This window comes from Primulina huaijiensis, chromosome 10, assembly GCF_012295235.1.
Source record: "Primulina huaijiensis isolate GDHJ02 chromosome 10, ASM1229523v2, whole genome shotgun sequence".
NCBI lineage: Eukaryota > Viridiplantae > Streptophyta > Magnoliopsida > Lamiales > Gesneriaceae > Primulina > Primulina huaijiensis.
The window spans coordinates 17,684,234-17,696,760 of NC_133315.1; the positions used below are offsets into that span (position 1 = coordinate 17,684,234).

The window sequence follows — 12,527 nt, forward strand, 5'->3', positions numbered from 1 at the left end:
CAAAACAAACAAAATCTAAATTACCATATAAAAACCAGACTTTTGACAAATCAGTTAACTAATAATAAAACTTAAAATTTTTTAAAACATCTTATATCCTTGTTGATTAAGCTATCTAATAAACAATTTCACCTTATTATTTTGGAGAAGTTGTTGAAAAATCCACAATCAAAACATTTCTTTGGGTTCACTCGTTACCCACAAAATTGTGGTACTATGTCATACAAATTGTGGTACACTTCATGTGGAAATATGGTACTAAAAAAATACCAAGGGACTGAACACAAAAAAAAAACGACGGCCGGAGACTGAAGGCCAATTTCCCGTATTATTTTTTTGTAAGGCCTTGATTCCCGCTGCCACCGCCAGCCTAGTTAAATGTCGTGATCCTATTGCGGAATTACTGCTCAAATAATAATAATAATACTTAGAAAGAAAAAACTTTTGCAAAATATTATAAATCAAATACCAAAAAGTAAAACTAAAATATATATTTTTGATAATTCGGATTTAACTGTCTCTTTACTAGTCAAAATTACAACCATTTTATTGGACAAAATTACAATCAACAAAATCTGAACTCTGAATTTCGTAATCAATTTATTACCATAATTGAAAAAAACATTATCCAATGCCTAAACGATGGAATTTATCTAAGAAATACTGGAGGTCGTGGTGTACCAACTAGTTTCGTTTTGATACCTTGTTTTCACCCAAGTATTGTCTGGACAAGCGTGTTAAAAACGTTTTTAGCTTTTTACAAATGAAAAAACTAAAAATTTGTCTTTGAACAAGATTTTCGTAGTTGAAGAATAATTGAGATGTGTTTTTTGATGTTTTTAAAATCTTTGATAATACCAAAATTTTATCTCGAGTTCAGTCTGAAGAGCTGGATCTTTAAATATTCGCGGCTGGGTGGATCGGGTCGGAACTCTTAGTTTTGCCCAGATAGAAATAAGTTTAGGGGCGTTGGAGAGTTTTTCGACGTGATCCATATGATACTTAGGTCAGTTCGTAGAGCAAACTTAAGATAGAGAGATATATATTAATGTTAAGTGAACAAGAGGAAGTGAAAGCAAAATCGTGACTAATAATTGGTATTTATAGATGTAGAAGATGTTAATTACTTTGTTGGAGTAGGATTCTTACCGGGATAGAATCCCACCTGAGATAGGTGATCTCAGGCAGTAGGATTATTTAACCATAGCGGCTATGACTCTTGCCTTATCTCGAATAGATTTGATCGAATCTCGTATTTATCGAGACTTCTTATCTATTAACGAGAATGTCTTCACATTCCCTAACTACATCAGGACTTGGATTTCCCGGCCCTTTGGTGGGCTCGGATTTCCCGGTCCTTTGGTGGGCTCGGACTTCTAAATGTATGGTTGGGTTCGAAATCTGAGCCCTTAGATCGACAATGAGGTCTGGACCTTAAAAGGATATGTCTAATTTTGAAATTAGCTTCGATCTTTCCAAATGTGACGATTTTATGGAGTATCACTTTTTTAATGTAAAAACTTTTTTATTGAATAACTCTCCAAATTCATATTTATTCTTAAAATAAATTTTAAAAAATTTTATAAAAATTTCGTGAACGTAGCTTTTTATAAAAGATTTTATAAATATTTGTCCGAACGGAGTCTCAAACATTCCTACAATTTTATCATCAAATTCCTTCAAGATTGACGAAATGCCTTCGTTTGTTACATGGATCCCCGACCAACGAAAAGGCTTATTGAGTTCAACCTATCGTTAAGACATTACCTCAAGTATATATCCAATAATTACATTTATTTTTACAAGTGAGGTTCGTGATTTTTTTTAATCACACATGTAATAATGAATATGGATTGATCTTATCAATTCTGCATCATATCATTAAATCAGAAAGAAATGAAATTAGAATTTTCGAATTAAAAAATGTTATATATAATATTTAAAATTCGTTGTTTTTTTTAAATTTTTAATTAATGTTTTTTTTTCCTATTTTAGTGCTCAAGTTGTCATTATATATAGTCGATAGATTCACGTGTATTAACTAAAAAAAAAAATCCATTACCACTAGCCATGATTAACGATTATGGATAAAAGATTAAGAAAGCGTGCGTTCGAAAATGAACTAAAAGCGTTATAGTTGCTTCTTTGATTTTGCTTGCTAATTTTTATTTTCCCTAAATAAAGTACTTTAACTTTTGGAGTGTATGAGGACAAGAAGTAACCATCATTAACCTCTTAAAATATAGTAAACAACATCCATAATTCATTAATTGTCATTAATTACAACCTTAATCATCTACGAACCATTAATCATATCCTCACCAAAACGCAAATTTGGTAAAGTAAATAATGCTAGCATAACCACATGAATCCTCATCGTAATGTAAATATAATATCATATGAATAATACATGAAATTAAAAATCACAAGAAAAACCACTTTTTTTTTATATGAAATTTATTTGTAGTTCAACCACCCTTTTTTTCTTGACGGAAACCCGCAATCGTTATCAATCGGATGCACACATGATAGAGATCGACCCTTTTTTTCTTTGAGACGATAGCATGGAAAGAAGTATTATTGGTTTCCATGTTTAGTTTGGGAGACCCCTTAAGTAAAATTACCTAACTTTAAAGCTTTACTTATCCAAGAAAGTCTATCTAAATTGTTTATCGGTGGGAAAATTGTTTCATTTGTAGCAACAAGATACACTAATTCATTTTTCATACGTTCTTCCGACGCCTTTTCAATTTACAAAATTAACTATATTTATCGCATTCACACTCCGCATTCACATGATCAGAAATTCAATGCGTAATTTCAGAAGTCAATGTGTATTCTTGAATAATCTCATTTTTCAATTATTCAACCATTTCATTTTGCCAAGTTCAATGTTAGCCAGATTAGTCAACATTTAGAGTAGGTCTCTTGTGAGACGGTCTCATGAATCTTTATCTGTGAGACAGGTAAACCCTACCGATATTCACAATAAAAAGTAATACTCTTAGCATAAAAAGTAATACTTTTTCATGGATGACCTAAATTAGAGATCCGTCTCACAAAATACGACCCGTGAGATCGTCTCACAAAATACGACTCGTGAGACCGTCTCACACAAGTTTTTGCCCAATATTTATATGTTTCGATGCAAAAACAAGACGTTTGTAATAAGTAGTTCTGATGGTTGGTTAATTGATCATATTTTATTTATGAAATGGCTTGGATTGATATTAGTCTGAATTTTCTGTCTAATCGAACTATAAATTCTTTATATATTAAACGTAAATTATTGTGTATACGATGTGGGCATGTACTGATGTACATAATACGATACTCGATCAAATTAGATATAACCAGAAAAAAATTATAGATTCAAGTTCGTTAGATTATTTTAAATCATTTACAAGTATATGTCGTTTTAAAGTATAATTTTTTTAAAGAAACAATATATTTTCTAAATATATAAATGAATCTCCTTTAATTTTCTTTGTCCTCTTTAATCATCACATGGAAACTTCTTGATTGGAGCATCAATGAGCTTTCATCTTTGTGATGCTAATTATAAATTTATTTATTACCTTATTCCCAGGCATGATGATTGGTTGATATAGTCAAGGGTACATGAATATAACATATTATATTGTGATAATTAAAGTGATATAATAGCTGCATGTCACTTGTGTAATTCAATTTATTTATAATTTTAAAAATAGTTCTTCTGTCACTACGTATCTTAATAAGTATAACTAGATAATGTGTTCTTGTAATAACTATCACGCATATGTTATCATGCTATGAAAATGATTAATTCGTATCACTATAGGAGTCCAATAGTCCCTTATGAACTATTTCAAGCATTATTTTTCAATTCATGTGGGACATTTGTATATCAATTTTCTCTCTTTCAAATGTTACATTCTCGTTGTGATCAAGATCATTAATCCACTAGCCCCGAGAGTTTAAAGATTATTTTCTTGCATGTACCACTTCGTTTTGTTGGTTCAATAATCAAAATATGACGTTCTCACGTACTTCATATAACGCAGTTTCCCTGAATGACACTTATCTCTCGGTATTTTTATTGACAACCACACTTCAAATCATTAAGCTTGTACCTGAGAGAACAATTACCAAATAGCTAAGTTCATGTTATTGAATCAATTTTATTTATCTGATATGAATAGTTATGTTTGTGGGTTGTCTTTTAAGATAAACTCAAAATTAAAGTGATTGGTTAAAATTTTAATTATTGGGCTTTAATGTATCTAATAGATTATGATACTTTAATATGTAGAGACATAAGTAATGAGTTAAAACAGAAATATCAGAAAATAATGATAAAAACATTATCTATAAATGAGTTATAAACCCCAGATCGCGGGTCATCACGTTTCGTATTATCTCCCTCATTGAGAAAATAGTTCAGAACAGAAAACTAAAAGATTCTCGCAAAGAAAAATCAAGTATAAGTGAAATCGAATTAGGTACTATTTGTATCAATTTAGATACCACATTGTTAATTCACAAATCTCGTCATCAAAGTCCACTCAATATTAACTTCAAACTATATATTTTGACATCCTCGAATAATCGAATTTGAGTATTTAAAGAGTAAAATAAAATCAAGAATTTGTGAACCCGAATTATGTATTATTTTTATTAATTTATGTATCACATTTTTACTTTACGAATGTCATCATCAATGCCACTCAATATTAACATCAAACTATATTTTGACATCCCCAATAATTGGATATGAGTATTTAGGGAGTAAAATCAAATATTTGTAGACTCAAATTAGATACCCTTTGTACCAATTTAGGTATCATATTCTAATTCACAAATGACACAATCAAAAATCACTTAATATTACTTGAAACTATATTTTTCGACATCCCAAAATAATCAAAATTGAGTATTAAAATAGTAAAATTAAGTATATGTGAGATCGAATTAGGTATTGTTTGTACCAATTAAGGTATCACGTTTTTAATTCACAAATCTCATCATCAAACGTAACTTCAAATTATATATTTTGAAATCATCAAATAATCAAATTTGAGTATTTAAATAGTAAAATCAAGTGTTTATGGAGTCAAATTATGTCTTATTTGTATTAATTTAGGTATTACATTTTACTTCACGAATGTCATCATTAATGTCACACAATATTAACTTCAAACTATATTTTGACATCATCAAATGTTTGGATATGAGTATTTAGGAAGTAAAATAAAATATATGAAGACTCGAATTAGATACTCTTTGTACCAATTTAGGTATTATATTTTAACTTCACAAATAACACCATCAAAAGTCACTTAATATTACTTGAAAAATAAGTATTTTCTCACATCTTTGAAATATTCAAATACTCTTATTTCATGATGAGTATTATCAAGTATTGATTTGCAAAAAACATTTACATAGATAGTGAATCTTAAATCAAAGACGTATTTAGGTTTTTTTTTTTTTAAATTTCGAGAATGATTAATCCAACTTGCTCTGATCTAAAATACCGACACTGTGGCTACGTCAATCCAATAAGAACATACGTACTATGATCACACGACAAAAAATCAAAGGCATCCATTTGTTGTCATTATTATACCCTTCCAGAAGTCTGGTTCATACAATGAATTACACTTCGGATGACACAAGAAACCAATCAACGCACATTCCATTCCCACCCCATCAAATCAATCATCTTTTCAACGAAATAATTCTTCCATCTTTTCCTCATTCATCATTCGAGCCTAAACTATCTTAAATTTACAATTTCAACTGAATTTTTTGACAATGGGTAATTTTAATTATACAATTTATCAAAATTTAGTTTTAATTCGTTAACTTTCATTTTTTTAGATTTTAGTCATTTCTTCTCTCGAAATCATTAAATTTATTAAATATTTTTTATTTTGATCATTTTTTACGTGACTCATGTAACAAAAATAAAATTATATTACTCACATTGAAATCAATTTAAGCAAAATAAAGGAAGAATAAGACAAAATGTCACACAATATTTTCGTATGAGAGGAAAAAAACATGTCGTTTTAATGTGTATGGTGTAGGGTTTATTTTTGCCAAGTAGGAGAGTTCGATATAATATTCGATAGATTTATAGTTTCATATGGAAAACAATTTAAGAAAAAAATAAAGTAATTCTTAAAATACGTACTTTAATGTGTATCAATTAACGTTAATTCTATATTATTCTATTAAGGTTGAGACACTTAGAGTAACTGACTTTGATGTTATGGTCTGTTTTAGTAATTATATATATTTAAAACATGTTAAAATTTTAATGTAAGTTATATGTAGTTCAGCGGATGAAGTCATTGTTTCTTTAAGTTTAGGTTATAGGTTCAATTCTTAATCATTTTTTTATTATTTTATTTTTCAATTTATTTTTTAATTTATATATCAAAATTACAGTGTAGTCCCTCACTATTTCGTATAATTATATTTTGATCCTTATTTAAATATAAATCAAATGAATTATAAAAAAATATTATACAAGCACGCAACGCGTGCGTCACTTCACTAGTTGTAAATGAATTATCCCATTAACACCACGCGTCACTTCACTAGTTGTAAATGAATTATCCCATTAACACCAATTAGATCCATATCCAAGCTTCCCCCTTTATAAATTAAGTCAGTCATCCACTCACTCATTTTCCAAGTCTTCCCAGATTCCTACAGCGCACACACAAGAAATCAAACGAGACACGAAAAGGTGATCGATGGACACTGAGTCTGAGTATGATACTCAAATGCTACTCGACATTTCTCAGTTCTATTCATCTGAAACTTACAGCCAAATCCTACCAGAAGAACAAGGTCAGGAACATGCTTTTTTGCTCAAGTCAATTTCTTGATAAAGATTGTTGTGTATATAGATCGGTATATGCATAAACGTTTTCTGTTGTTACATGTGTGTAGGGAAGGAAAATAAGGTAAAGGCGCGGCGGAGGTGCAAGAAGAGCAAGAATGTCTACCGAGAAAATGGTGGGGTGATGTTGAGGAAGACGAAGCTGAAGGAAGAGCAAGTGGATATACTGGAGAAGAATTTCGGGAGTGAACATAAGTTGGAGTCGGAGAGGAAGGATAGACTGGCGGCGGAGCTGGGGCTGCAGCCACGTCAGGTGGCGGTGTGGTTTCAGAACCGCCGGGCTAAGTGGAAGAGCCAGAGGCTGGAGGAGGAATACTCCAAGCTTAAGTCCCAACATGACTCCGCCGTAGTAGAAAAATGCTGCCTTGAAACTGAGGTATTTTTTCTCAAAAAACAAAGAAATTTCTTTCGTTCTTGAAATTTAATATCGGCACCAAATTGCGGTAAACAAAAAATTAAAAATAAATTATATCATATACTTAAATTGTCTTTATCCATATTACGTAAAACCCAGAAAAAGAAATAGCATTTCTTCGTTTGTTTGCACTCTCAATTATTAAAAATTCATGGCCAAAAGTTCAACAATGCTATTAAATTTCGATGGGGTCAATCAATCATTATAGGATGCATCTAAAAAAAATCAGCGACACAAAAAATTGCACATTTCACAAATATATTCAATTCGATTTTTAAGTTCGAGTATATCGTGCATAGATTAATTATAATGTTTCCATAAAGTTTAAACACGAGTACATATATTCATGTTATCGACACATTTTCGTAACGTTCGGACGAATTATTCGATTTATGTGCAGCTTCTAAAGCTGAAAGAACAACTAAACGACGCAGAGAAAGAGATACAGAGGTTATCAACCAATAGTCCAACTTCATCCTTCTCAATGGAAGCCATGGATCCATCTTATCTTGGGGAATTCGGAACACGAGGATTAGAAAGCGTGTTTTACTTGCCAACCAACGATTTTATTCCTGGCATGCAATGGGATAAATTTTACTATGTCTAATTTAATTATTTAGATAATTAGAATGGGACTTTCCTTTTATGTAAAATAGTCAAACAAATAGTGTATGTATATTTTCTTCATGCTTTTTCATGTAAATTAATAATTAGTGTTATGTAAGATTGTAAATTATTAAATATAATTAATGGAACTTACTTTGTTTCTAGTATATTTTGTCGTGATTCTTGTATTTAATTAGAAAACTCTTACTAATTTTGGGTACTGCGTGAATAAACAATATATAATAAGGATTGGCATGCGTATAATTTGTCAATAATCTTTCAAATTTCAGTAGGTATATTGTGAGACGTCTCACGAATTTCGATATTCACAATAAAAAGTAATACTCTGCATAAAAAGTAATATTTTTCATGGATGATCCAAATAAGAGATCCGTCTCACAAAATTGATCCGTGAGACTGTCTCACACAAGTTTTTCCCTTCAAATTTAGCCGAAAAATTAGAATTATACTAATTATGTTCAGATTCCAATAAATTACAATTTAATTAGTAGAACAAAGTTTAAAATATGTAATTTTTGAAAAATATTGAAGTTTGAATTCCTTTGTGCATTCGCCGCCGTAACTTTAAAACACGTCCTAGTTGAAAAGAAGTAGCCAAAATTGTCAATCGTTGCCTAACTTGGGTGCCCAACAATTGGAATCTCAGTTTGTCTCACTCTCAAAGTAACAATAAAAATTTGTGTAATTTCGTAGTCAATACGTTTATCAAAGTCTTGGAGAACTTAATGCAAGACAAAGTTTTACCATTACGAAAAGTATGTTTGGACAAATATTTTATAAAAAAACACTCGTTAGTGTTGAAAAAACTTTTTAAAATGTGTACGGACAATATTTTGGAAACGGGATTTTGGAAATATTTTTAAAAATGTGTTTTCTTGAAACAACTTTTAATAAAAAAAAAATTTAAACATTTTATAGTACTTGTCCGACCAGAGCCAAAATGTTGAGGACGGAACTTTTAATGTAAGACTGGATTTTGCCACTACGAAATGAACTTGAATTCTTGGATTCCATCCATGATCCAACACATAGACCTGCTACAGAATGTAAGAATAGGAAAAAATATAGAGAACATGAGATCCATCTTTGTTAATTGAGCAAATAAATTCTACCCCATGTCACAAATTACACACAAAGGGCCTACTGCAAATCATCCAAAGCAGCATTAATGAAAAAAAAATGAAGGAACAAGTGGACAGACCTTTCAGGCTTCTTGGTGTGTTAAAGTTTTTTTAATGTCATCATGACATTAATCACAATACTAGATTGTGTTGAATGAGGTTTTTTGGCACCTTGATGAAGAATAGTATTGTTTACTTTTAATGTGGGGGCCAGAAGACTTGGGTGCATCACAAGATCCTAAGGAATTTTAGAACTAAAATATGAGTTACTGCAGCTATTTGTTGTTATCCATAATTTTACAAGGCAAAGGTGCATGACAGTAATTTTATCGATTGGGAACTTTTCTGCATTACTATCCACCTTTCCTTTATCAATTGATGGGTTCAATTTCAGTGCCGGAATGCGAGAAACGTAAACTCAAAAAAAGCAAACTGTCTTTAAAGTAATACAGCTACACAAGGGGCAAATAAAGCTCACCAAGAACAAGTGACAAACTAAAATTTTAACAAAACACAGAGATCACCATGTTGTCCTTGTCGGTGACCAATGACGGCCAGTTTAAATGTGTTATGCTACACTATCTAGGATAAAATCACCACCAATTTACGGGCCATTTAAATGGCAAAGGAAAGGCAGTACCATCTTATATTATACAGCAGCTTGTGAGTAAGATAAGCTTTTAAGCACTGAACTTGCAAATTGCAAGTAGTCCATGCACCTATCTATTCATAGGCGACCCTCAAAATAAACAGTGTAGAAGAACCCATGGAAGCAAATGCTGCAACATGATAAAATACTAACTATCTGGGAAAGAAAAGCCACGCTCCCTGATAAAGTTTCTCAATTCCGGTTGTGGAAAACTGCATTCCTTTGATTTTTTCGAACTTAAATCTGGCCGTCGCCATGACTCAACACAGGTAGGATTGCCTTTTGGATCAGTCACAGGAGAAGTAGATTGATTGTCTTTTGAATCAGTCACAGGAAATTCTGCGTTCTTTTTGCCTCTCACCCAATCCTGAAGCATTTCCTCTATTTTTTGCTCTGGCAAAAACTGTTTTGCCTTCATTTCTTGATAGTAATTGTATGCCTCCTCTAGTTTCCCATTCAAAAAAAGACCATGTATCAGCACAATGTATGAGCTTCGATCAGGACCAAGTCCATTCTTGCTCATCTCGCTCCACAGTTTAAAGACATTCTCAAGTTGTTTCCAGCGGCAAAACTTCCTGATCAGCATTATATATGTGTCATGGCTCGGATGGCATCCAGTTATATACATCTTCTGCAAGAGCTCAAACACTTGTTCCCCCGTCCTTAAAATTCGAAAGAAAGCATGGTAAGTGCGGATAGTAGGGAAATAACGCCTTTCAACCATCTCATCAAACACGAGTTTAGCTTCATCAAATAGCTTGGATTTACAAAGAGGCATAATAAGCGAGTTATAAGTGACTGAATCAGGAGTAAAACCCTTCTCATCCATCGTTTTCATAAGATTTCGAGCTTCTTTCTGAAGCCCACCTCTGGCCAGAGCAAGAATCACGGCATTATAAACTTTCTTATCCGGTTCAATGCCCAAAGCTTTCATCTCGTCAAACAATCGCAGCACCTTATTCAACTTACCAACTTTTGAATAACAAGACATAATACTAGAATAGGAATAAACATCATGCCTGATCCCTCTCTTCTCCATCTCCCGCCAAATTCGGTTTCCCTCACGCGAGTCACCAATCACACCAAACCATCCATTAAGAATAATGTTAAAACTTTTGGTGTTAAGAGGGAACACAGTTTGGTTGCAGAAAAGTAAATGTTCAGCATCTTTCACATTCTTGTACCGACAGAGAGCGGAGAGCAGGGCTTGGAATTCCACCAATCCGATTTCAAACTTATATCTCTTGTGTGCATAAAAAGCGCCAATCGCCTTTGCCACGTCGTGCACAGCCGCATATTTCCAGATCATTATCAATATTGTACGTGGAGTCAAAAGAGATGCAGCTCGCATATCATTGATCAAACTCCAAGCTGTATCGAACTTTCTGAACTTACCCAAGATAGCTATCATCGAGTGGAATTCCCGCAAAGAATGATCGTACTCTGGCTGTCTGCCGGCCCACAGAAAGAAGGTGAATGCTTTTTCCCAATCATTCCGTGTTCGCGAAATGACATCAGAAACTAACTGATGCGTCACCTTCACTCCACATCGGTCGAGTTTACTACACTTTTCTTGAGCAGGGGATGTCGATAAAATGTCCAAAATAGTTTTTGCATCGCAAGAAGGACCTTGATCTACAGTATATTTGCAATCTAACAACTCACACTCGGTACAATTCTCGAATCCAGGGTCAACATCACTCTGGTCATCTCTCGTGGATAAAAAAGATCTGAAAATGAAGGGTTTAGCAGCATAAGTTGCATTCAATGGGTTAGCGCAAAGGTAGTGGTCGCAAACTCGGATACTGGTACTGATACAAGGCTGTCGGAAAAGAAAACGAGGAGGGCTTTCCACATTCCCCATCGTGTGATTGAAATCGACGTTCTTTCGAAGCGCGAGAATGATGGTAGATACACCCGTGAGCTTTCTTCTCATCTTTTACGCACTTCCTGAGACGAAATCCAACGGCGTAGCATGCGAGGAGAATGTGTTTGAGAAAATGACTGAATAAATATGCTATTTTTGGTCAAATTTGATTCTTAAGCTCCAACGGAATCGACGATCAAGATCACCTCAAGAAAATTTCGCCAAAAACATTCTTCTAGGCTTGTATTTATCTTATACTAAAATAACTTTATTAGTAAAATGACAATAAATTATAAAGACATACTATTTCATATCAAATTAATAATTGATATATATAATAAAATATCAAATTTATTTATTTAAACACAAAAACCTTCTTTGCGATAGTCTCGCAAGTCATTTAGTGAGATGAATATCCAACTAATCAATTTATGAAAAATATTATATTTTATGTTAAAATATTATTTTTCATTTCAAATATGAATAGAGTTGATATGTCTCATGAAAATAGATAGTCTCAACTTTGGCTTATAACACAATCAAAATATTATTCAACCTTTTTTCATGGTTTTTTTCAAATGTCAGGTCCCTAAATAATAAAATATATCGCTACGGGGAGGAACATATTTACTTGTCGAGATAGCAAATCTCCCTCGATTATTCATAATCGTATATGACACTTTCATAGCATACAGTTCGAGCAAAAACACCAAAATAATAATAAAAAATACAAATGGACTTTTTGTCAAACAAGAAAATTAATCATAATTAAGATCTCCACAACAGCACCTTTCTAGTTATATCAAATCCTTTTTTCGGTTTATTGAATTACGTTCAACACTCTTATTTAATTATGCACTTCTCATTAACCAAATAACGACTCAAACAAAGAATTAAATAAAAAATTTATTTTAATTATTTACATATAATTTTGTAACAAACATATATAT

General features: G+C 32.2%; 2 protein-coding genes across 3 annotated transcripts; one reads left to right on the plus strand and one right to left on the minus strand.

Annotated features, from left to right (window-relative positions):
* The first annotated feature begins 6,641 nt into the window (after positions 1-6,641).
* Positions 6,642-8,083, plus strand: LOC140986690 (homeobox-leucine zipper protein ATHB-40-like). The gene is made up of 3 exons (XM_073455005.1): positions 6,642-6,846; positions 6,949-7,274; positions 7,714-8,083. Exons 1-3 carry the CDS (start codon positions 6,750-6,752, stop codon positions 7,918-7,920), a joined length of 630 nt encoding a protein of 209 aa, XP_073311106.1. The 5' UTR covers positions 6,642-6,749; the 3' UTR covers positions 7,921-8,083.
* A 1,116-nt stretch (positions 8,084-9,199) lies between these two features.
* On the minus strand, positions 9,200-11,803 carry LOC140985597 (pentatricopeptide repeat-containing protein At5g15010, mitochondrial). 2 transcript variants are annotated; one of them, XR_012176799.1, is made up of 2 exons: positions 9,781-11,803; positions 9,200-9,639 (listed from the first exon to the last, which is right to left on the minus strand). XR_012176799.1 is itself a non-coding variant. In XM_073453460.1 (1 exon), exon 1 carries the CDS (start codon positions 11,644-11,646, stop codon positions 9,859-9,861), a length of 1,788 nt encoding a protein of 595 aa, XP_073309561.1. In that variant the 5' UTR covers positions 11,647-11,803; the 3' UTR covers positions 9,729-9,858. The 2 variants fall into 2 exon arrangements, 1 of the variants encoding a protein (XP_073309561.1); XM_073453460.1 differs by lacking the exon at positions 9,200-9,639 and having other exon boundaries at positions 9,729-11,803.
* Between the last annotated feature and the right edge of the window lie 724 nt (positions 11,804-12,527).